Consider the following 25,554-nt stretch of genomic DNA (forward strand, 5'->3'; position numbering starts at 1 on the left):
GGGGAGTGAACCAGTGGATGGAAGACCTCTCTCTCTCTGCCTTTCAAATAAATAAATCTTTAAAAAAAAAAAAAAAAAAAAAAAGAAGAAGTTGGTATGACTCAGAGGCCCATCTTAAAGAAGTCTGACTAAAAACAAAAACAAGGGAAGAAACGCACAAGCCCACCTACAGCCAGGTCTGCATCAGCAGGCTGTAAAAACTCAGGTCCAAAAGGGAGCACTGGGCCTTCCCATACCTGCCCTGCAGGACAACAGTCAGAGCGGGCGCTACCCCGCCCCGCCCGGGGCCCCACACACTGCCAGGAGCAAGTATGCCGAGGAGGCTCGAAGACGAGGGCCGCAGCGCAGGCAGAGGAGACCTGGCCCAAATGCGGATCCTGGGACAACGAAACCCGTGCTCCAATTAATGGAGACAGCAACGCACTCAGCTCTCTGTCACCCCAGCACAACGCCTGGGCCAGGAGACTACACGAGAAGAGGTCTGTGCTGGCTCAGGGCTCTGAGGTTCCCAGTGTGAGATCGGGCCGGCCCACTGGGACTGCTGGGGATGGTGCTGGCAAGGCCCACAGCGGGAGACGGTTTCTGCGTGTCTGTCCTCATACACCCACTCACCACCATTCAACCGGGGGCTCACTCCAGGGACCTCACCTCCTTGGCTCCCAGAGGCCCCGCCTCTCAACACTGCATGGGCTTCCCTGCTAGCGCCGCTGGCACGAGGCTTCAGGGAGGAAACTCCTGCACGTCCCAGTCCCGGTCCAACCGAAGCCACACCTACCTTCCAAGTCCTGGCTGCGCTGAGCCCTCCACCCCACACCCTGTGCTCTCTGCCCCCGTCTTTCACTGCAAACCAAACATCACAGCTGCATTTCTCCAACAGGGAACCAGGAGCAACGCACGGTACCGCCAGTACCGCCAGACTCCCCGCAGGCAGGGCAAGCACGGGCTCTCAGCAGCTGCAGTCCGTTATGCTTCGCTTTCTTTCAGATTCTGGGCGTGTTTTCCAGGACGCTCGAGGAACCCTCACGGGTGTTGTGGCAGGAAAATAACGAAGCCAGGATTGTGAAGGGCTGGCGGCAGGTCAGGCTCCCAGCAGACGGGCATGTGTCCTCACCATGCTCACCCTCACCAAGTGCAAAGGGCGCACCTGTGCCGCTGACAGTGAGCAGGGAGCCTGCCCCAGCCACAGAGAGGACGGACGCAAACTCAGCCTGCGTTCTCACGGAACACAGTCCAGCCATCAGATCTGCTGCCCCCCGAGAACCACCAGACGGTCACCGTGAGGCCCCTGGAGCAGCCCCGTTTCCAGCCCCCATGGGGTGCTGGGCATCTCCTCCTGGGCCTTGACCGTGGAATTCAAATGGATTTCTGACCCCTGCAGCAGCCCAGAGGAAGTTTTCAGGAGAGCTGCCACTCGCTCCTGTTTCCAGCACTGGGTGCCCTCTAAGAACCACTCACCTGGAAGGAAGCGGGCTTTGCGCGTGCAGTGCTGCAGGTGCTGAGGGGAGAGCAGTGTGGAGTGGCAGCCCCGGCCGTGGATCTACCCAAGGCCTGGCCACACCTGTAATCACCACCGTGCCTCTGCCCAGGTTTCCTGGGAGGAACTGCTGAGCACAACCAACTATCCTGCAGTCACTGCAGCTGATGACAGAGCATTCGTGAGAACCCGAAGTGTTCTCGTGCGACCTACAACTGAGCGCTCACACCGCTCTTCCTGGGGGCCGGCGTGAGCACCTCACTCACATCCTGCCCGTGCCCCAGTCACTCTCCCTTTTCAAAACTTCAGTCCAATTTGAAGACAAACTGCTTGGCTCAAGAGAACTCAAACATTATCAGTGATCCGCAGATGCACATACCACACTCTGCACAAAATAGAAAGTGACCCTAAATGAAGAGGAAGATGCACACTGGCCACATGGGGGCAGACAGCTGACTCGGGGCAGTAAATGCGGCACAAACAATCCATGTGCCCAGCTCTGTGGAGAGTCCTCCAGTCCGCAAGATGCGAATCCTGACAGCTCCAAAGACGGACAATGGCAAGAGGTCAAACATCAGAGACTGTCACCATAGAGGAGGCCATCAGCCAGGACCCTCAGGTCCTGGTTCAGAGCTGGGCTCTGTCTAAGCAACACGAGTGACAACCTCATTAATGGTCAGATGAATGTTTTTCATGATGCCAAAGAACAGATGTAACTCATGGACAAACAGGAAACATGTCTAACGAGGACTAAAGGAGAGACGGGAGACCTGGCTCCCAGACCGCGGTACAGGATCGGGACAACCTGAGGTTCTATCGTCAAGGAGTGAGCAAACGAGGCACGGCCAGGGCACCTCAGGATGCATGCCTACACCCATGATGCCTCAGGCAGCAAGAAATGGACAGCTGGAGTTTGGCCCAGACCAGCCAGGTTTCCAAAGAGTCAAATCCCGGTAGTTAAGGGCAGAATCATGAAGATGGGAAGGGTCCACGGATGACGTGGGCACAGCTTCTGATTCAGCAGGCACTGGACGGGGCAGGTGTATGAGCTCAGCTAGCCATTCAATCAATCGGGTACTTTCTGATGCGGCCTGCAGTCCTGTAGGATGAACATCAGACCAAGGGGCACTGTCAGGTGGAGGTGCGAAGCTACAAGAAACCACACTATTTCCCCAAAGCATGTTTTCACGCACTGAGCTGCCGAGTCCTGGGGGTCTGTTCAGGGAAGGGACAGGCAGCTAACAGAGGTGCCTTGTGAAACCGACTTCCTCTCCCAGACGCGAGCGATTCCCTGGCCCTCCTTCCTCCCGCACGCAGGAGGCACTGCCAGACCCCACCACATGCTGGTGTAGGTTCAGCAACAGCCCCAAGGGCCCAGAACAGCTGCCAGGGCGGGGGCCCAGCAAGCCTCTGGTGACTTCTGCCGGGAGGGGTGAGGGCAGGAAACAGCGCCCCGCCACGAAGACGCGCAGAGCTGCCCGTCTCAGCCGCTTGGGCTTTCCTTGACGGCTCAGACCGCTGCCTGCCAGGGAGGCGGGGTATCCTTGTTTCTGCTCCTCCCCATCAGACAGCAGCGTTAGTCAGCAACAGTGCCCTCAACATGCCCGGGCTGCCCTGAACAGAACCACCCACCGCGGCTTCTCCCCACCCAGGCCCTGGACCCCTGGGCACAGCATCAGACCCGTGCAGGCCGGAGGGCAGTGGCCTGGCCTGGAACACGACAAGAACAGGCCGAGCCGGTGCTGAGCGCAGGCATGCATGGGGAGGGCTGCGGCAGGTGGCCTCCGGCATTGTGATTTCATGCCTTTCCAGCAAGGGCCCTGGAGGCCCACACTGGCCACGCATCACACGTCTTCTCCTTCTCGGACCGCACTGTTTGCATCTTAGTCCTCGAGAGGAGATGGACAGTGGGCCCAGCACCTCCAGCTGTCTCCTCCCACACCTCAAAGGAGCAGGAACCCTCAAGGCAGTAACGGGCACTGATTCCATCATCTAGGATTCCACTACTGTGAAAACCCAAAGTGGACTTTGCTCTCCCGGGACCAACTGCCTCCCTCCGACATGACAGACAAACCGACAGCTGCTAGAAAAGCACCCACCAATGACTCGGGTACGGACGCTCCACGGCCAGGTAAGGGTGCCACGGGGTCCGGGTATGGACGCTCAATGCCTGGGTAAGGGCACCACGGGGCCTGGGGTACGGACACTCCATGGCCAGGTAAGGGTGCCACGGGACCCGGGTACAGACGCTCCACGGCCAGGGTAAGGGCGCCACGGGACCCGGGTACGGACGCTCCACAGCCAGGGTAAGGGCACCACGGGGACTGGGGTACGGACGCTCCACTGCCAGGGTAAGGGCGCCACGGGGCCCGGGGTAGACACTCCACTGCCAGGTAAGGGCGCCACAGGGCTCAGGGTACGGACGCTCCACGCCAGGATAAGGGCGCCACGGGGCCCGGGGTACAGACACTCCACGGCCAGGTAAGGGCTCCACGGGGCCCAGGTACGGACGCTCCACAGCCAGGGTAAGGGCACCACAGGGCCCGGGGTACGGATGCTCCACGGCCAGGGTAAGGGCGCCACGGGGCCCGGACACTCCATGGCCAGGTAAGGGCACCACAGGGCCCGGGGTACGGACGCTCCACGGCCAGGGTAAGGGCGCCACGGGGCCCGGGGTGTGGACGCTCCACGGCCAGGTAAGGGCACCACAGGGCCCGGGGTACGGACGCTCCACAGCCAGGGTAAGGGTGCCACGGGGCCCGGGTACGGACGCTCCAGGGCCAGGTAAGGGTGCCACGGGGCCCGGGTACGGACGCTCCACGGCCAGGTAAGGGTGCCACGGGGCCCGGGGCCCGGACGCTCCACGGCCAGGGTAAGGGCACCACGGGGTCTGGGTACGGACGCTCCATGCCAGGTAGGGGCGCCATGGGGGACCCTGCTCCCTCAGAAGGCGGCATCGCCCTAGCTGTCTGGAGTCCCTCGGTGCTTGCTTTGCCTAAGGGGCTACAAAAGCGAGCACGGGATAAGACTCGTGTTGGTGGGCCCCCCGATTCCACCTAACACCCCCGGCTCCCTAACAGAGCCTTCCAAGTGTCAGCCAACAGGGTCCTCTGGACAGGGAATCTGCGACCAGCGTGCAGCCACCTCACTTCCGGCTCCGCGGTGTTGAGTCGAGCTGCCCGGGCTGGGGTGTTCAGCATGCACCCGTGACCACCCAGTCACCTACACGTGACTGAGAACGTGCGGTCCCGGCCAGGCACAGAGCAGACATCGGACTGGCTAGCAGGCGGCACCACTCCAAGGCCCCAGGAGAACTTGATGAAGATGGCCAGGGCCTCCTTCCCCTTTCAGGAAGAGGACGAACCATCTCCCCAGCTACTCAGCTTCCCCTCAGCCACAGGACTCTGCCACACCTGCACCGTGTGTGGCCAGCAAGGGAGCCAGGAGGCATGGCCGCACGGCTGCTCACGGTGAGGCGTGGTAGGCTGGAAATGAGGCACTCCAGGACAGCGGACACAGGGGGTGATGGGACGTGCCTGCTGGCAGGCCAGGGTGAAGAACGGCTTTGTCTTGTCAGGAGGGACCCTCCTTCCAGAAGCAGAGGCACAGGAGGAAGAAATCCCGGGCACAGCCGCAGCCAGGGGCCTGGTCACTCCAAGATCTACTTGTGGTGGCCACCGATAGTTCAGAGAGCTCCTCCACATCTGCCTAGCCAACAGAATTAAACCTAAGAAGGATTAAGTACAGCAACAGGAAAAAGTCTTGGAAGCATGAAGTAGGCGCTGGCAGAGAGTCCCCTCACCCTCAGCAGTTCTGCCGAGATTTATGGGCAAGTCCGTCTCGTGCCATCATCTCCAGTTGCGACCTTGCAGCCCACACAGTCCAAGATGACATCCCATGCACTATCCAGAGAAAACTCCCTCCCGACCTTGGCCTTGCCCAGCTTCTGTGCATCACGAGATGAGATTCCCTTCAGACGGTCACCAGACCGCGGTCTCCGTCAGCCACCGCCTGCAGGCCTCGCGCTGTGAACTGGATGTGATGAGGTGAGCACTGGCTTGCCTTCTTGGATCAGGGCGACACGGAGGGACAGAAGCAGCTGGCTCGGGTGCCGGCCGCTCATTAGCACCTGCCTGTGCCCAGCGGGTCTCACGGGATCAGCAGGGGCCTCCTGCTGGGCAGCCTGGCTGATAGGCCAGCAACACCCTCTCTGGCTGAGATCAGCCAGAGAAAAGTGCCACCACCGTGTCAAGAGGAGACAGATGAGCAAGGTCTCTCCCCTCCCACCTCCACTCTCCCCCAGTGCACGGCAGCCAGGAGCACCACAGGGCCATCTGCCTTTAGCCAGAAGAGTCTGTGAGTGGGTGTGTGCGCTACTTCCTGGGACGCACAGCCCACAGGTGCAGACACGCACGTCTCGTCGAGGCCGCTCAGTCTGGTTTAGAGTTCGGTCCTGGACGCAAACAGGCCCTGCAGCAGGGAAAGCACGTGTCGCTCACTCCCAAGCACAACGTCCCAGCGTCCTCCTCCATCTGCAGTGCTCCTCCGTCACCTCATTGCCCAAAGCTGTGTGACCCGCCGCTCGGCTGGCATCGGAGAAGGCCTGGTGCTGGGCCCCAGGGACGAACGCGTCACAGGGCGCAGCACCTGCTCAGGAGTGGTGTCCACTCAGTTGCTAACTTTTGTGCCGACTCCGAGCAGTTGGTAATGGCTTCCTGGGAACACTCCGAGGACTCTGAAATCCATTTCAGGCTGAAAAACACTCGGAATGAGTGCCAACGTTGATCCACCGCGTCTGTCACAGGGAGGAGTTACCCATCTGCCATCTCTGGTTGCAGCTCGATTTCCACCCCCTTCATAAATGGTTCCCATCCTGCCCCGGCCCCCGCCTCACTCCTGCGTATCTCGCTGTGGAGCGCCAAACCGTACCGCGTGCCGGGTTTGTCACAGGTTCACCTTCCTTCCACGACCAGAATGGAGGTCTGCTGCGGGTGGGGGCCCGGTGCAGCTTCTGCAAACACCAGGCACAAACACAGCACCCAGCGGCGCTCAACGGGCAGGACCGGAGGTGCTGCAGACCCACCGCTAGCTCTGACCATTCTCGGCCGTTTCCAGGCCTCGTTCTGTTCCTGGGGCCACGGATCAGGTTCTGTCAGAAACAACGGAGGGCTCGAAGGCTCCGCCCCGTGGGCAAACCTCGCGGCTGCAGGCAAGGCTACCTTGACTCTGAGCACCACTGCGGGCCGCATCCGACAGGCGGCAGCTCACTCGTGCCTCCAAGGGACCCCGACAGACAGCACCTGCCTCGTGGCTCTGGACGCTGTGGAAGGCGGGCAACTGCACGCCACAGACGTTTTTATCTTTTTAATAAATAATGGAGAGCAATTTTCTAGGTAAACTAAAATTGCATTCACGTCTGCTTCCCGGGCCGTTCGAGGAAGAGGTTCTGGATACAGGCTACTTTCCGTTCACAGAAAGTGAGCAGCACCAAGTTCTTAGCATGACTCGCGCATGGACCAAGTACCTACCGGGCTGACAGCATGCACTGCGCACTCTAACAAGCACCACTTGGGAAGCTTACAGACTGTGAGCCTCTGATTCGGTTAGGAGAAAAGAAAGGCTTGTGGTCCAACTCACAAATACAGCCAACAGGTCATCATCAACCCACTGCCACTGATAACTGACCAGGTGCGTGCAAATTAGCTGAGGGCCACGCCGAGGGCCACGTGAGGCTCCAGTCCACAGCTCCAGGGCTGCCAACACCTGCCTGAGCTGGCAGATGAGCGACAGGTTCACGCTGTTTGCTAAGCCGCCAAGGGGAAATATCTTTGACACCCTGGTTAGGTGCAAAATATGTCTAGAGACACCCATTTCAGACAAATTTAGACCCAGTCCATGGTATTTTTAGTGATCGTAATTTCTACAGATGTGGGCTGAGATGTATGATTAACCTGTTTTCCAGTTCAAAGCAGAGGAACAGTTTAAAACGGGAATCTCGTAATCGATCTCCATCAGCCAAGACGACACGGCCCCGGTGCGTCCGATGCACTTTCCTCTGGCAACACTTCCTGACCCCTGGCCCTGCATGCACAGCACAGGAATTAGTCAAGTAATTCGGCAAATCCTCCGCTCCCACATCACCACAGCAACGCTGTAGATTACCGAAATGAATCAGAGGAAATTGAGTTTTTTAGAAGCAAATTATTCAGATAACTATTGCAACCCTCCATTTCACTTAGGCCTCAAAAGACCTTCCCTCCAGGCAAGGCAGTGAGGAGAAAGCGCAGGGCCAAGGAGGCTCCTCTGTGGGCCCAGGTGTCTGGACAGCACTCCAGGGCTCCGGGTCACCAGCAGATGGACACGCAGACGCCAAACATCCCTAGCCTGGGGATTACTCACGCAGTGTCGCCAAGTACTCCCTGTTTAAAATACGCGTTCCTGTTTCTGAGAGTCTCAATCTGGGATGTAAAGCCAAGCTGAACTTGTGCAGTTGTATGTGTGAGGATCTGATTCGCATCCACGTTTGCACAGAACTGCGTCAGACCAGAAAAGAACAGCTGCTTACTCGTCCTTCTGCCTCAACTACCTCCAGAGTGTGCGGGGAAGCCGGACTGCTGTCACACCCAGACAGAGCGCCCCAAGCCCCAAACAATTCCCATCTCTCCCCTTCCCGGCACGGGAAGGCCTGGGGAGAGGGAAGACAGCGCACACAAAACCACCCCCAGGGACTTGTCAGCACCTCCACAGCCAGGAGTCCCCAGCAGCACAAGCTACCACTCGACCTCGTCCCTCCCCGCTCTCTGCTTCTGCTTCAACCACGGACACCTTCTGCCGACGGCGCTGGCTAAGAGCCTCCTTGTAGGCCCGTGAGCGCCACTTCCCAGCCTGCACAGAGAGCAGAGCTCTGTGAACGGCACAACGCAGGCAACTCATCGTTACCAAAAGCTCAGCGGCAGCTTTAGAGAGAACTTCAGCTGCGGCCTCTCCTGGTCTCGTGAAAATGGACCGGCTCCTCGCCACACCACGGGGACCCAGGGTACTCGGCTGTGCTGGGGCGGCCGTGTCAGACCGTGCTTGACCTGGGTACGAGGTTAAACGCCTTATCTTCCCAAAGGATCAGCTACTCGTCGCGAAATGTTTCCTTCCCACTGACGAATCCGAGGCAAGTACCTTACGATAAATACCTAACTCAGTACCGAGGACCCATGTGCGATACAGTCCTAGAAATTAAAATTCAGTGAGAAAGTTCAACAGAAAGCAACACTGAAGAGCTCTGCAGATTCCGGATGTCCTAACTAACTGCCCAACAAGCTGAGAGAAGCACGCTCACTGGAAAACTGGAAATCACTGCGGCGAGAGCGACTGAGATTCTCTCATCAACTAAGGTGCAGCACAGCGTGCCCCAAATCGGCGCCCTCAGCAGCACCCTGGCATCCGTGCCTGGCCGTCCCCTGGGCTGAGCTCCAGGCGCACGCACCATGGCGGTGGCTCAGCTGGCTGTGCGTGATCTGATGACGCAGAGGGCACTTGGAGACTCTCGCGCGTCTCCCAAGCACTGCTGTGGAACGCAGCTACTGGGGAGCGGAAAGGTCTCCGAGCCCCTGCTTTAGTCCTGCGGTGTCCTGTCCCACGTCTCACACCGCCGCGAACTGATGACAACCGTGGGTGTCGAAAGAGCAAGCCCAATGCCGAAATTTGATCTTCTTTAGTGTTTTAAATTAGGTAAATGGAAACACTACTTTACAGAAAAACCACACTTAGGCATCTAAACGTGGCCCAGAGTTAGTCTACGGCTTTCACAGCCACCATTTCTGTTGTCCACAGGCCATGTCTAAGCCCACCGCGGGGCTCTGCAAAGCAAGCCCAGTTTCCATCAAGTAGAGAGAATTAATCCTGCCCAAGAGGAGAAAGAGGTGGGAGACACCTCTAACGCCAGTTCTTGGAAAAAACCGCAATTGACACTTTTTAAAACATTAATTTGCGCAGAGACATTTAGAGCTGACTTTGCAGAACTGCTAGAAAGCGACTTGGAATCCCCCACAAGGACGCCACTGCTTTCCTCTCGGGCCACGCGTGGGCTTGCGCCACAGGGACTGACATCCTGATGAGAAGGTCACCAACAGTCGGGAGCACTCGTCCATGAGCAAAATTCCTTCCAATTGCAACAAATTGTGACTTCCCATTCTGCCACTTTCCATAAGTGACAACTGTAAGACAGGAGCATGGAATATTAATTTGCATTTGCTATTCTGCATTCAAATGGTTCCAAGTTTCATTCTCAGCTCTGGCACGCATTCCGCCTTCCACAGACCTCCCTCCACTCGCTACTACAGAAACGCGTCTCCCTCGGAGCGCGATCTTTGGGCGGGATCACTGGTCACGTTTAGGTTTATACAAAGCGGCCACCAGACCTGGCCCAATATGCATGGTCCACCTATGATCAAACAGCATGGGTAAGGTTCTAGGCTGAAGAGCCAGGACACAAGGCAATGTGGCCAGTCCTGACAAAATCTAATTAACTAAACAAAAACACAGCAGACCGTTTTCCACCAACCCATGACTCTATGACAACCGCTGGTTGTGGATTTTGTATGAAGTTAGGGGCCATGTGCACATAACCCACTGATCAGTTTTATGTGGGCCTCTTGTCTTTCTACCTCAAGTTCCTTAATTTGGTCGTTAGCCAACTATGTCCAAGTGAAATTACTTTATTTACTGCTTCCACACCCACTTGTTGAAATGACAGAGGGAGGCGTGCACAAAGACCTTCCACGCTTACGTGTTAACAAAAGTCAAACTGAACTCATTTCCTTGCCTCTGATTCATTTTTCTCCTTGCAAGCTTGTACCTGGGCTGCTCTAAAAGAAAACATCAAGTATCTCAGATTCAATTTTGATTCATTAAATTCCACCCTCACCTAAAAGAAAGAAAAAAACACTAAAATTGAATGTGGCAATCGTGCGCTCTGAGTGGCAAAGAGGTATTCCTTTCCCTGGTCATCAATCTCTGCTGCCTTCCCCATGGGTCACAGTCTGTCAGGAACAGCACACTTGGGGTCTCTCCTAAAGGAAGTCAGGGATCAGCAACAAAGCCCCACTCCCTGTGTCTGCAGGCTTCCTGGAGACGCCCTGTCTTAAGGACAGCACAGGCTGTGGCCGCCCCTGGGGCCCCTCCCTCCACCCCGGCACCCCGGCACGAGACCCACTGCCCTGCCCCAGCCCCGCTGCCATCACCCCCTCCGTGCGTGTCATCACACGTCACTCTTCTTCCAGAACAGACCAGTTTCTCTTGTTCAATCTTTGCTTCTGAAAGAGGAATTTTAGTTTCCAAGTCAAAGCCCGACTGCCCACAGCCAATGGGCGTAAGCTGCAGGAGACTGCGGGGAGCCCTGCAGAGGTCAGGTGGGGTGGGTGCGCTAGAGGGTCCAGGCGCGTGGCTGGGACGTGTGGGACGAGAAGCTACCGGGAATGTCCTCCGACGACTTCTTACCATTTTGACAATCCTAACGGTCCTGGGCCCGTGCTCGCCCTCTCTTCAGTCCCAGGAGACCGACCTGCAAAATAGGTTTCGATAGGTGGACACGGCGCCCGGCCACAGGTCAGCGGGCCAGCTCAACCCTTTACCCGCTCCCGCAAACGACTGTGTTCTGTGGCCCAGGTGAGTGACACGCAAACGACCTCCGTGGGCCACGGGGGCTCCTGCAGGCGCCTCCACGGCGGCCTAAGGGTTTGCACCAGGACAAAGGAATCCCCAGGTCCGGTGCTGCAGAGTCCCGGGCTGCTCTCAGCGTCTAGTTCCTCTTTAAATTGCACGAGTTCAAGAGGTTTAGCAACTTAAAAGTAGAAGCCAGGGATAAAAATAGGCTGCTTTCTGGCTGTCCTTTGTTCGCAGACACACTACTGGCAGTCTCTCTGCCGCGCAGACGGCTCTCCGCCGGCTAGTGCGGTGCCTCGGAGCGGGTATTTTTGGAAATGGCACTGCATTACATAACCTTCCGTGTTTAAAAAAATAAAATAAAATAAAATAAAAAACCCACGGGGGTGGGGGCGGGGAGTCAGGCACACACACACCATTGTCCCCTTCGCCCTAGGCCAAGCCGGCGGCGGGGACCCTGCACCTGCACGCGCTCCACAAAGCTCTTTTGTTCACCTGAGTTCCGTCAGGAATCGGGCAGAACCGGAGAGAAGCCGCAAGTTCTGGAAAGGGGGATCCCCGGCCTCCGCGCGTGCTCCCGCAGCGTGGCCGTGGGAGCGGATCCGGGCAGCCCGCGCCTCGCGCCTCCCGCACGCCGCTCCCACAGCCCCGCGCGGCCGCTCGCCGAGAGAACGCGCGCCGCCAAGTGCGGAGCCCGCCCGGGGCGCGAGGCGGCGCGGGGACCCCCACCCGCGCCCCCCGCGCCCGCGCGTCCCGGGCGTCCCGGGCGGCGGCGCGGACCCCGCGGGGCGGCCGCGCGAGGGGCCGCGCGCCGGTACTTACGGACAAAGCCCGCTCGCGCCCGCGCCGCGCCGCCTCAGCCGCCGGGTCCCGCGGCCGGCGCACAATGAGCTCATTCTGCCGGGCGGGCGGGCGCGGCGCCAGCGCGCGGCCCACACTGCTGAGTCGGCGCCCGGCTCCCCGCCCCGACGTGCGGCCGCTCCCACACACACGGGGCGGCGCGGCGCGGCCCGCGCCCGGTCACCGCCCCGCGCCCGGGGCCGTCTGAGGCAACGCGCCCCCCCGGCGGCCTCGGCCCTCTCCGCGCCGGGCCCGCCCGCACGGGCCACGCGCGCCCCCCTCCCCCGGCGCCCGCGGGGAGCCCGGCCCGGAGGTCGCGGGCCCGCGCGCACGAGCACGAGGCGCGGGGACGCGCGCTCCCGCCTCCGCCCTCCCGTTCCCCGCCCCCTGCCCTCGGAAACCCTATTTGTTTTTAAATCAGGGATTGCTGGAGGGGAAAAAAAAAGAAAGAAAAAAAGTGCTTGGGCATTTCTGATTTAAAAAGGAAAAACACAACAAAAACTTGCCCTTCTTACTTAAAAATCCATCTTTTTTTCGCAGGAATGACAGCTCGCGGTTTTGCAACTCTGACAAAGTGCTTTTTTGGGGCTGGAAGGCCGTTTCCTGGCGCAGAAAGGTGCAGAAGCAGAGGTAGGTCCTGACCCTGGCCTCCCTGGAGGAGCCCCTGCCCCCCTGTGCGTCGGGTGCAGAAACAGTGCACCTTCAAGAGACGCACTGCACACTCCCAAGTGCAAGGGAGCACACTGATTTCCTGCCACGCCTGTGGCCGCCTCTCAGAGCGCCAAGGCCACTGGGTACCACCAGTTACCTACTGGGCTGTACAGGTGTGGCACCTCTGGATGAGTCTAGAACACCACAGCCATTGTCCTGCGGAAAACTAGACTGGGAGCCGCAGCTAAGGACAAAGGGAGAAGCCTGCCTCCCGCTGCCCTGGGACCCGGTGCTCACTGGCCAGAGCAGCGGGCGCCAGGGGAAGGCACACACCGGAAGCCCCAGCTGCAGCTCCAGGGCGCCCGGGCGTTGGGGCCTGTGATGGCCGGCATGGGCTCGGGCTGCAGAAGAAAAGCCCGCGGGCTCCAGCCCATCCACGGCCCCGGAAGATGCACCTGCTTGTTCCAAAGCTGGTTCTGCAGACTTTGGTGTTGATGCAAAACTTGCCTAAGCTGTTCTCTCCAAACACAGGGAAACTGTGGATTTATTAACGTCTACACTCCCTCCCTTATAACCACAGACATCCAGATAACAGAGTTTCCTAAGAAATCAGGCCGGGCCAGCACCGCAGCCTATTCGTCTGTTGTATTCCAGAGACCGGTTACGATCCAGCTACCCAAGAAACAGTCGGAGGCCCTCCGGGTGTGGGGTCCCCACCAAGCAGGCAGACGTAAGGGGATTCACGCCAGCGGGTCAGCTCCCGCGGAGCTGCGCCTGCAGCTGTGTGGCCGTCCTCCTGACCGCCCCGCAGGCTGGGCAGGAGACCCGCTCCCCCAAATGCCTTCAGTCACAGTGTCCCTGCCCCACCGTGGGAGAAGGCCACTGCCCCCCCCCCCCGTCCCTAGAGCAGTACAGTCAGGCAGCAGAGCCCCGTGGGGACGTCTGGACCCTCTGGTGACACTGACATTGCGGCCACGTGACCCTGTGGGATGCGGGAGGAGGCTGTCCTGGGCCTGACGCCATGTTCAGTGGAATCTGTGGTCTCTCCCCTCCGGATGCTGGTTGTGACAACCAAATACAAGGGGCTTTAAAATGTTCCTGGAGGCCGGCGCCGCAGCTCACTAGGCTAATCCTCTCCTTGCAGCGCCAGCACACCAGGTTCTAGTCCCGGTCGGGGCGCCAGATTCTGTCCCGGTTGCCCCTCTTCCAGGCCAGCTCTCTGCTGTGGCCAGGGAGTGCAGTGGAGGTTGGCCCAAGTGCTTGGGCCCTGCAACCCATGGGAGACCAGGAGAAGCACCTGGCTTTTGGCTTCGGATCAGTGCGGTGCGCTGGCCTCGGGGGCCATTGGAGGGTGAACCAATGGCAAAAGGAAGACCTTTCTCTCTGTCTCTCTCACTGTCCACTCTGCCTGTCCAAAAAAAAAAAAAATGTTCCTGGAAAATTGTACAGGAAAAGAATAAAGCTGAAACCCTAGCATAGCATTTGTATAAAACACATTTTCCATGAACTTTTTGTGTGTCCACATGCGGCCACGTTCCCTCGGGGCTTCGATACACAGATCCCAGCCTTGGGGTGGAAAGAGGCCTCCCTTGGGTCCAGGTGGACTGTGTGAAGGGGGCGGGGGCCTGAGAGGGATCAAGGCTTTCCTAGGACAGGGAAGAGAAGTTCCAGTCCTGGAGGCCTACAGTCTGAGGGAATGGAGGGATGAGGACCAGGGCGGAGTCGCCCCAGGGCAGCCCAGGCTACTTCCTAACCCAGCCCTGGCGTGTACAGGAAGGCTCCCCTGGGGGTGTCGCCTACACTGAACCTGTGAGGGGCCAGAGTCAGCCGACTGCAGAAGCAGCGTGGGGGTGCTTCTGGCAGACCGTGAGCCAAGAACCTGACAGTAGGTGACGTTGGGGGCTGGGAGAAGGAGTCGTGGGCCAACCCCTGACCCTGTGTTCCGTCTCTGGCCACCACACCACGCAGCCCACTGGGGAATGGGGTCGCACGGAGAGGATGCATTTAGATACACGGTTTTGCTTCTCGCTTAGATGTTTCCTTTTCAAATGCACCTTTCTACAGCCGGGTACACCTCACCCATTCCTGCAACTCTGGTTCTGTCCATGCCGTGGCTTGGAGTGACAAGGTCCATGGGTTTGAGGGCCAGGAGAAGGCCACGTAGAAAAGCGGTTAGAGGGGCTGGCGCTGTGGCTTGTCTGCCTGCAGTGCCGGAATCCCATGTGGGCACCAGTTCGAGTCCTAGCTGCTCCTATCCAATCCAGCTCTCTGCTATGGCCTGGGATAGCAGAAGACCGCCCAAGTCCCTGGGCCCCTGTACCCTTGTGGGAGACCCAGAAGAAGCTCCTGGCTCCAGGCTTCTGATTGGCTCAGCTCTGGCCATTTCGGTCATTTGGGGAGTGAACCAGCGGATGGAAGACCCCTCGCTCTCTCTCTTTCTCTCCCTCTCTTTTTTTGTAACTCTACTCTCAAATAAACAAATAAATCTTAAAAAAGAAAGAAAGAAAAGTGGTGAGAGCCAGCGCCGTGTGAAGCTGGTCAGTCAGTCATCCGTTCAACCTCGGTCTCTCCATCTCCCCGGGGTTGTGCCGTAGTGCGTTAGACAAAGATGGGTGGCCCGTTAGGCAGGGCGCCCGTGCTACCTACACAGGAGCAACGGGGACCGTGGAGCCCTCCCGAGTACAGCTGGCTGATGCTTCGATATCCTCCCCACATCTGCTGGCCTCGTCCCCGGAACCGCGTGCGGTCTCACCGCCCCCTCCCGCGTGAGCCTTTCCACTCGTGTTCTCCCTTCTTCCAGGGGCTCCCTCCTCCCGCACACGCCAGCCGGGGCAGCGCCTCTCCCGCACACGCCAGCCGGGGCAGCGCCTCTCTTCCACGGGCTCCCTCCTCCCGCACACGCCAGCCGGGGCAGCGCCTCTCCCGCACACGCCAGCCGGGGCAGCGCCTCTCTTCCACGGGCTCCCTCCTCCCGCACACGCCAGCCGGGGCAGCACCTCCTTTAGGAATCTCTCTGAACCCCTGATCTGATAAGGAAGAAGCACTGTGCACAACTCTGCACTGTCCTTGTCACGCTGGACCGAATTCTGATTTCCTTTTCCTATCCAACACTGGATTATAAGCCCCAAGGAGGGACAGCCTGCTGTAGACAGCGCCCATCTAATAGCGTTTGCCCTTTCTTCCTCTTTCCTAAACCCGAATTTCAATCTGGTCCCCTCTGGGCTCAGCCCTGAGGGCCAGCAAGACCCAGCAAGGGCGACTGAGAAGTAGGCCTGATTATTTACCAATCAGGTGGCTCCGAGGAGTAGAGGCCGATTATTGCACACTGTGGCCAATCGGTGTTTTGAACTGTTGGCTTTGATAATGGGCCAGGGATGGGCAGGCGACCTGAGCTAAACCAATCAGACTAAACAAAGGGTCACACTGTACGCTTCAGTTAAACACTGTGAACGCTACCCTTAAAGCAATTTTGTAAAGAAAACTGAAGAAATCTGAACGTGACTTGACCAGATTTGTTTTCAAATAAAAATTATTCCGTGAGCAATTCAGAGGGCAGATTTGAACAGGGAGAAGAGGCAGAAGCCAGGACAGAAGGGAGGTAATTAGGAGACCGTTAGAGGAATGCAGGTGGGTGATTCTGAGTGGAGACAAAGGAGTTGTGAAGAGAGACTCGCTGGGCTCGTCCCAGCCTCCCAGAGCACGGAGCTGAGCTGGAGGAGACAGACAAAGGCGAGGCCACGTTCCTGGCTTTGTGACTGCGAGCCACGATGAGGGTCTTCCCCGACCAGAAAACACAGGAAAAGAAGTGAATCTGGGAAAAGTGGGTCATCGCCAGCTCGGGTTGCACCTGCTGGGTGTGGAGTCCGCACGCTCAGTGCCCCCGCCTGCCCTGAGTGACTTCCTTCCCGCCTGCTCCGGCTTTGTCCTCACGCTTCCTTCCTGCGCCGGGCTGAATCATCTCTCTCTCTCTCTCTCTCTCTCACACACACACACACACACACTTCGTGCTGAAATCCTCACTCCCAGCACCTCCGGCTGTGACTGACTGTAGTCTGATATGGGTTCTTTTTTTTGTTTGTTTTTTAAAGATTTATTTATTTGAAAGGCAGAGTAACAGAGAGGCAGAGGCAGAGGCGGAGAGAGAAAGGAAGAAAGAGGTCTTCCATCTGCTGGTTCACTCTCCAATGGCCACAACAGCTGGAGCTGCCCCAGGAGCCAGGAGCTTCTTCCGGGTCTCCCACGTGGGTGCAGGGGCCTAAGCCCTTGGGCCACCTTCTGCTTTCCCAGGCCCTAGCAGAGAGCTGGAGCAGAAGTAGAGCAGCTGGGACTAGAACCGGTGCCCATATGGGACGCCGGCACTGCAGGTGGCGGCTTTACCCGCTTCACCGCAGTGCTGGCCCCTGATATGGGTTCTTTAAGGGGGTAATTATGGTAAAATGAGGCCACATGGTTGGGCCCTAAGTGACTGGTGTCCACCTCAGAGAGGCGAGGAGGATGCAGCCACACAGAGAGGACGGAGTCTAGAAGGCCTCCGAAGACACCTGTGCTCACACCAGCCTCCAGCACTGTACGGACACGTGTGTGCTGTGTAGGCCGCCCGTCCACAAGGCTTGCACAGGGCAGCCCGGGCCGACGACCCCCCACCCCCACCCCATGCACCTCGTGTGCGGAAGCAGGGAGGCGCGGTGACAGCTGTGTCCACCAGCAGCAGCAAGACGGGCCACGTCCCTGAGTGTGTGAAGGTCGCAGGCTGGGGGCGCCACAGAGGGGCGGCTCCGGGCTCTCAGGGCAGCGCCCACAGCTCAGCCTGCTCGCAGCTGACCCTGCCACGCACAAGCTTCCAGCTGTGTTTACACAGCTGCGAGGGCAGCGCGGAGGAGCGATTCCTCATTCCGCTGGGCCCCACGCTCAGAATGTGCCCAGCAGCCTCCGCGTGTTTGAGAATTCAGTCTGGAAGGGACATAACCATCAGGCACTGAGCCCCTGACGTCGGACACGTTGGCCACGAGCGAGAGGAGGGAAAGTGGGTCTCGGCTTAGCAAACTGTGAGCTACGGATGCGAAGATGAAAACAGGACGGCGTGTCACCTACACACTCTGTAAGACGACGATGGGGACAACGGCAGGGCGAGGCTGCTGTCAAACACTCTGCCCGGCATCTGGGAAGGACTGCAAATGCCTGGGCACAGTGGAGCGAGGGCCCTGGAGCTGGCGAGCACGGGGGCTGCGGCAGAGCCGCGCAGGGAACGGCTCGGAGGGAAGCGCGGCCCAGGCCCCCTCCCACGCAAGGCGACCGTGTCCAGCACGGCCGAGCACGGCCTCTGCTCGCCTGCATACAGACCTGGACCGTGGTGCAGAGCGTTAAGAATAGAGCTGGTTAAAGCTGCTCCAAAACAAGGCAAGGGGAGTTATTTTAGAATCCCAGCGTGTGTGTGTGTGCGCGCGCACGTGCACGAGTTCGCCAATTTGCCTTAACAAAAAAAAAAATTCCCCCTGGGAAAATTTCTAATTTTACAACTGATTAAGGTAGTAAGTGGATATTTCCCACAGCCCTGGGGAAGTGCAGCTGGTGAAACACCTACTTGTCTGTTACAGCGAGGCAGTGCCTGTCTTACAAGACTGGGTTAGCGATGGACGTCTCCTCGGACGCGGCGCACTCCCCACCGCGCGCACTACAGCTAACCTTGCAGTTACCTCAAGCACCTTGGTCGCGAGCCAAGTTCTGCGACGGTGGACTCGGCTCCAGGTCTGATTCAGCAGAGCCTGAGGTCTCCGGGCTGTGGTTCCGGGACCTTCTGTGGTGAGCACCAGGGAGGGGTGGCTTCGGTCAGAAGCAGAGTGGGGAGAGGAGCCATCTCAAGAGAGGAATGGCCGATTGGGAGACCAAAGACTCTTTGCTTTAGGATGTGAGAGCAGCAGGCCCCCTGTCTTTGTGCAGAGACTCGACAAGGACAGCCCTTTCCAAAAACTCCAGACCTCGACAGTGTGGTGCCTGGAGTGCTCGTGGAAACGTGTGATGATGTTGGCACTCACGATAGTGATGTCACATGTGTTTGCTGTACTTTCTTTCGTATCTTGTAAAAATTTTTAGTATACATCCCATAAGCTCTGAGAAACAGATTTCGCTCCTATTTAACAGATAAGAACTCAGAAGTGAGAATCACTTAGGATCACGCTGGTCGTCAGTACCATTGACTGGGCTGCTGAGCGCACGACCAGACTGATGGCTGCGCGCTGACACCGCTCCTTCCCCTGTGCGCCACTGCCCCTCAGGGCCTGTCGTCCTTGCCTGCAGCCTGGGACTGGGCATCACAGTGACCCCACTGAAGAAAGACTGGGCAGGGAGAGGCTGAGCTATCTGTTCACAGTGGTGTCTTGGGGGCTCTACAGGGTCGGCCACAGGGAACCCCGGGGACTTTCAGAACCTGCAGGCGCTCCAGCCCCTCCCAGCAAATGGCACAACATAACACGTAATCTGTGAACATCTCCTACACTTCAAACCAGCTCTCTGCTGCCCAGAACATGGAACGCATGTAGATGCTATGTAAGTAGCTGTTGTACTGTGTTTTTAGGAAACAGTAACTAGAAAGAACAATTGCACGTGTTCAGCACAGAGGCAAAGTGTTTCCACCATGACTTGAACCCACAGCAGCAGAATCCTGGAGCCCAGGGCAGAGTGCGGTTAGCACAGGGAAGTGGTGGACGAGGCACTGGGGCTGGGAAGTGTGGGTAGCAGACTCCCTTCCCCGCGGGCGCCTGAGCCTCCCGCCTAGGACCTGGGGGGGCAGACCCCTTAGACGCGACGGGGCCGTCCCCTCTCCACTGTCCTTCATTTCCCGGCTTCTTCCCTCTTCCACGCCATAAACTCTGGTCTTCCAGAAACACTATGGCTGTTTGGGGACGATAGTTTGTAAACATGTCACCTAGGCTGCTCCTAAATCAGTTTCTGATTCTTTGTGGTAATCGATTAACTTTAAAAATGGTTTGGATCTACATCATTTCCCAGTTACTCTGCAAAATACAGCAATGACCTCTCGTCAGCAACCAGAACTGAGAATGGGCCTCTTCCCCACAGCGCACCCCATCGTTCTCACACCCTCACTGCGCCCTGCGGCGCCTCGTAGAAGTGCAGCCTCCATACCTTCAGGCGCATCCTGATTTCATTCTGAATGAACTCCTTGCTGGAGCCAAAGATGTGTCCTAACCATTTTTAAAAACATCATAAGGCTTCGCGTTTGCCAGTCCCCAGAGGTGTCTTAATGAAACAGCAAGAATTTGAGTCTGTGATTGGGAAGATCATGAGACTTCCCTGAGGATCGGAGACTGTTCCCATTAAAGCCAGAATCAGGACAGACCAGGAGAGATAGCAAGGTTTCATTTGCGTGGATTTGCCTCATTTTGCATCCTAATGTCAGTGCCTCAAAGCATCCAGCTGTAATCCCTTAACTATGCCCTGAAGAAGTAAAAAGGTGAATAATAAAATAGGCTACTCATTAGGGAGAAAAAGTTATAGTGAGACAATGAGGACGTGAGACAATGAGGACGTGAGACAATGAGGATGTGAGACAATGGGAGGAGAGAGAATGGGGAGGTGAGACAATGAGGACGTGAGACAATGAGGACGTGAGACAACAGAAGGTGAGACAATGGGAGGTGAGACAATGGGGAGGTGAGACTATGAGGAGGTGAGACAATGGGGAGGAAAGACTATGGGGAGGTGAGACAATGGGAGGTGAGACAAAGAGGAGGTGAGAGAATGGGGAAGAGAGACAATGAGGAGGTGAGACTATGAGGGGGTGATAGAATGGGGAGGTGAGACAATGGGGAGGTGAGACTATGGGGAGGTGACAATGGGGAGGTGAGAGAATGGGGAGGTAAGACAATGGGAAGGTGATACAATGAGGAGGTGAGACAATGAGGAGATGAGACTATGAGGATGTGAGATTATGAGGAGGTGAGACAATGAGGGGGTGATAGAATGGGAGGTGAGACTATGGGGAGGTGAGACTATGGGAAGGTGATACAATGAGGAGGTGAGACAATGAGGAGATGAGAGAACGGGGAGGTGAGACAACGAGGAGGTGAGACAATGAGGAGATGAGACTATGAGGATGTGAGACTATGAGGAGGTAAGAGAATGGGGAGGTGAGACAATGGGAGGTGAGACAATGGAGAGGTGAGACAATGAGGAGGTGAGAGAATGGGGAGGTGAGAGAATGGGGAGGTGAGACTATGGGGAGGTGAGACTATGAGGAGGTGGGACTATGAGGAGGTGGGACTATGAGGAGGGGAGACTATGAGGAGGTGGGACTATGAGGAGGTGGGACTATGAGGAGGGGAGACTATGAGGAGGGGAGACTATGAGGAGCTGGGACTATGAGGAGGGGAGACTATGAGGAGGTGGGACTATGAGGAGGTGGGACTATGAGGAGGGGAGACTATGAGGAGGGGAGACTATGAGGAGGGGAGACTATGAGGAGCTGGGACTATGAGGAGGGGAGACTATGAGGAGGTGGGACTATGAGGAGGTGAGACAATGGGAGGTGAGACTATGAGGAGGTGAGACTATGAGGAGGTGGGACTATGAGGAGGGGAGACTATGAGGAGGTGAGGTGGGACTATGAGGAGCTGGGACTATGAGGAGGTGAGACAATGGGAGGTGAGACTATGAGGAGGTGAGACTATGAGGAGGTGGGACTATGAGGAGGGGAGACTATGAGGAGGGGAGACTATGAGGATGTGAGACTATGAGGAGGTGGGACTATGAGGAGGTGCGACTATGAGGAGGTGGGACTATGAGGAGGGGAGAATATGAGGAGGTGAGACAATGGGAGGTAGGACTATGAGGAGGTGGGACTATGAGGAGGTGGGACTATGAGGAGGTGGGATTATGAGGAGGTGAGACAATGGGAGGTGAGACAGTGGGAGGTGAGACTATGAGGAGGTGAGACTATGAGGAGGTGGGACTATGAGGAGGTGGGACTATGAGGAGGTGCGACTATGAGGAGGGGAGACTATGAGGAGGTGAGACTATGAGGAGTTGAGACTATGAGGAGGTGAGACTATGAGGAGGGGAGACAATGGGAGGTAGGACTATGAGGAGGTGGGACTATGAGGAGGTGGGACTATGAGGAGGTGGGATTATGAGGAGGTGAGACAATGGGAGGTGAGACAATGGGAGGTGGGACTATGAGGAGGGGAGACTATGAGGAGGGGAGAATATGAGGAGGTGAGACAATGGGAGGTAGGACTATGAGGAGGTAGGACTATGAGGAGGTGGGACTATGAGGAGGTGGGACTATGAGGAGGTGGGACTATGAGGAGGTGCGACTATGAGGAGGTGAGACTATGAGGAGGTGGGACTATGAGGAGGTGGGACTATGAGGAGGTGGGACTATGAGGAGGTGCGACTATGAGGAGGGGAGACTATGAGGAGGTGAGACTATGAGGAGTTGAGACTATGAGGAGGTGGGACTATGAGGAGGTGGGACTATGAGGAGGTGGGATTATGAGGAGGTGAGACAATGGGAGGTGAGACAGTGGGAGGTGAGACTATGAGGAGGTGGGACTATGAGGAGGTGGGACTATGAGGAGCTGGGTTATGAGAGGAGCACTCTGGCGAGGGCAGTGCCTGGGACCCTCACCCGTCCTGGCCTCCCTCCCTCTTGACATGCCTCTCCCACTCCCTCCCTCAGTCCTGGAGTTCCGCCGCGTGCTCCTCACAACCCCAGTTCGCGTTGCTGGTCGTGGTGGCTCCTCCATGGCGCTGGGTTTCCTTCGGGTTCCCATGGCCCAGGAAGCGGCACACTTCGTGGATGGACTTGGCCGGGGAAGACACTTTGTTTTTGTCGGAAATCACGAGGGTGATCAATCCCTCACTGTGGCCAAGCTCAGAGACTGCTTCATTCCCCGGTCAAGACTGGTGGGCTTTGCACTCTCGGGTTTTAGGCGCCCTACACGCTCGCTCTGCTTTTCTAAGACTTGACTTCCTTTCAGCCCCCTTCCAGCCCTCGGCAGGGACACACGAGGGCTCACTTGGTGAAGCAGACACACAGCCCAGGACCGCTGATGGGAACTGCAGTGAGGCTGGACTGCGGTTAAACTCACCGCCTCTTTGCACCGAGTATGAAGGAAGGCTTACAAGACACACCGAGACAAGCAAGATTTGGGCTTTTACAAGTCTATCTTCAATACATTTTCTGCACAAAATGTGCCGCCAGTTGTAAAAAAAAACAATCTCACGTATCAAAGTAGTGTCTGACAAATCTAGGCGTCGGTGTAGTGCCCTGCGTCTTATGACTGCGGAGAGCGCGGGGCAATCTGTCTCCGACAGACTGACTGCCCACGGCACAGCCCCAGCCGAGGGGCCCACGGCGCCACGGACTCCCCTGCCCCAACACTGAAGTCGCCTCTCGCCTGGCGAGTGGGGGCCTCCCCTGCAAATGGTCCCTCAGCCGGCTGGGAGCCAAGCTCAACCCACGCTGTGCTAACCCCGGTGGCGGGACCCTTGGGGGCTCTGCGTGGGAGGCTTCCCTGCAGCCCCGGTCACTCCCCGTGAATCCAGCTGGCGGCCTCCGTAGCCCTGGCTTCCAAAGAGGCAGGAAAAATTGGGGACACAATCGCACCTGTGCTAAACGCGTGCACACTCTTTTTGTTGTCATTGTTCTCTCAACAAGACCGTGCACAACCATTCCCACGGCATCCGCATTGTGCTTAGACACTGCAAGTCCTCTGAGATGATCCGCAGCGTTATACGGCAGGGTGTGCAGGCGGAAGGCAGGGACCACGCCACTGTACGTGAGACGCCACGCATCGGCAGGTTTCGGCATCTGAGAGGTCCTGGAGCCGCCCCACAGGCCCCAAGGAACCACTGTGCTTACTGAACATCTGCTCACCGCGCACAGAGCAGGGGCCGGGACAAACCGGGACAAAGGCACTGTCCTAACAGGACTGAATCCTAAAATTACAACCACAAATGCAACACACACATAGGAGTCAGCAAGCAAGGCATTTGCAGATAAAAGAGAGTGAGAGAGCCGGGGGCAGGAGAAGGGAAGGGCTACTTGGAGCTAGGACGTGAATGAGGGAGCCGGCTACAGGGAGGCTGCAGGTGAGCCTTCCCATCCCAAGCACAGGGCGCTCGCTGCGGGGGTGCGTGCAAGACTGAGCGGGCAGTGAGCGAGAGGGACGAGCAAGGGAGGGGCTCCGGAGGCCCCCAAGCCCTGCCAGCGCTCCTCCTGTACTGTCCTGAAGCGCGGTTACTGTGTGAACGCACACGTGAGGTCGCCTGCTTCCACGCAGCTGCTCAGCCGCCCTCAGGCTGCCATCTGCAAAATCATCCCCGGGTCCCAGGGCCCTTGTCCAGGGCCTCGCGTTTACACCCTGGACAAACAGGTGGGCGTGAGAGAGACAGTGCCGAGGCTGCTTTGGTTTTTAAATTCTTCAATAGTGGCCGGCGCCGCGGCTCACTAGGCTAATCCTCCGCCTAGCGGCGCCGGCACACCGGGTTCTAGTCCCGGTCGGGGCGCCGGATTCTGTCCCGGTTGCCCCTCTTCCAGGCCAGCCCTCTGCTGTGGCCAGGGAGTGCAGTGGAGGATGGCCCAGGTGCTTGGGCCCTGCACCCCATGGGAGACCAGGAAAAGCACCTGGCTCCTGGCTCCTGCCATCGGATCAGCGCTGTGCGCCGGCCGCAGCGCGCCAGCCGCGGCGGCCATTGGAGGGTGAACCAACGGCAAAGGAAGACCTTTCTCTCTGTCTCTCTCTCTCACTGTCCACTCTGCCTGTCAAAAAAAAATAAATAAATAAATAAAAAAAAATTCTTCAATAGTTTTGAAATATACCGCCTCCGTCATCCGCGTTGATTCTCGCTCAGCTAACTTTACGGAAGGGATTCTGAGATTTTCGTCACTGATACGCGTGGCTCTCGTTTTTGATTCCATTTCAACCCAAGGAAGAGCTGGCCCCTGAAGGCTAGAGTGAGCAGCTCCAGCTGAGTGAGTCTGGGGCCTCTGTTGGCTCCTGGTGAGCATTCGCGGTCTGGCCTCAGAGCTGCAGAGCTGCAGAGCTGCAGAGCGGACCAGCCCCCTCCCCCACGCAGCCTCTGGCCCTCCCTCCGCCATGTTTTACCAGGGAGCAGTCTTTCCCATGAAGAAAACAGCTGGAATCGCGCTTCCCCCAGAGGCTGAGAGACGCTGTTTTCCTGGACTGTTTCTCCCCACGCATCTTCTTCGCTGTGATGCAAGAATCACAGGCGTTTACGATGCTGTTTCGTGGTGGGACAGCTTTGGCTTAGGGAATGTTATCTGTTACTAATGGTTGCTGCCACTTAGTTTCTGTGAAAAAACAAACTGGTGATTTCCAAATGATCTATCTTAGGTTCCACGTTCATCTGTAGTCAACTAAAGTATTGATAATGATGGCACTTGACTGTGGTGTAAATACCGCTTTGGGCAGCTACTCACTTTGGTTGCGAAGCCCGGCAGACAGCAGAGTGTGCACGGTGCAGTGTGTACAATTTTCAGTCAGTTCTCTGAGCTTTCATTTATTTTTGGAAAAAGCTACTCTATGCTCAGCACAGCACTCTGTTCTTGTATTAAAGATGAATTCTCTGCCCGAAATAGACGGGGCCTAGGTGTGAGACAATAAACACACATAAAGACTTGCGGCTACTCAATCCCGTAACACAAACGTTAAGAGGTCTGGAAGTTGGACAGCAGTCCTCGACCACCCCAGGAAAACGGTGGTGACACATCGCTTTCATTTCACTCAAACCAAGCAGGAGCAAGAGCAATGCTCAAAATCTCCTTGCTCAAGAAATTTGGAAGTGGGGCCGCTGCTGTGGCGTGGCGGGGGTGGGGGTGGGGTGGGGGGACCGCAGGGGGCAAGAGAACAGCAATGCGGCAGGCAGAGCGCAGCCCCTCGCAAGCGCTCTCGCTC

General features: G+C 57.5%; 1 protein-coding gene across 4 annotated transcripts in view; it reads right to left on the bottom strand.

The window, feature by feature from the left end:
- NREP (neuronal regeneration related protein) overlaps window positions 1-25,554 on the bottom strand; it is a 135,974-nt gene that overhangs the window by 15,531 nt on the left and 94,889 nt on the right. For 2 of the 4 annotated variants that reach the window (XM_089334773.1, XM_089334772.1), the window contains one exon: window positions 10,964-11,027. In XM_089334773.1, coding sequence (XP_089190899.1) covers window positions 10,964-10,966 — 3 coding nt within the window. In that variant the 5' untranslated portion in view covers window positions 10,967-11,027. The other 2 variants (XM_051834529.3, XM_051834530.3) reach the window with 2 other exon arrangements.

Source organism: Oryctolagus cuniculus, chromosome 6, assembly GCF_051225735.1.
Source record: "Oryctolagus cuniculus isolate XC-2025 breed Fujian yellow rabbit chromosome 6, ASM5122573v1, whole genome shotgun sequence".
Taxonomy (NCBI): Eukaryota; Metazoa; Chordata; class Mammalia; order Lagomorpha; family Leporidae; genus Oryctolagus; species Oryctolagus cuniculus.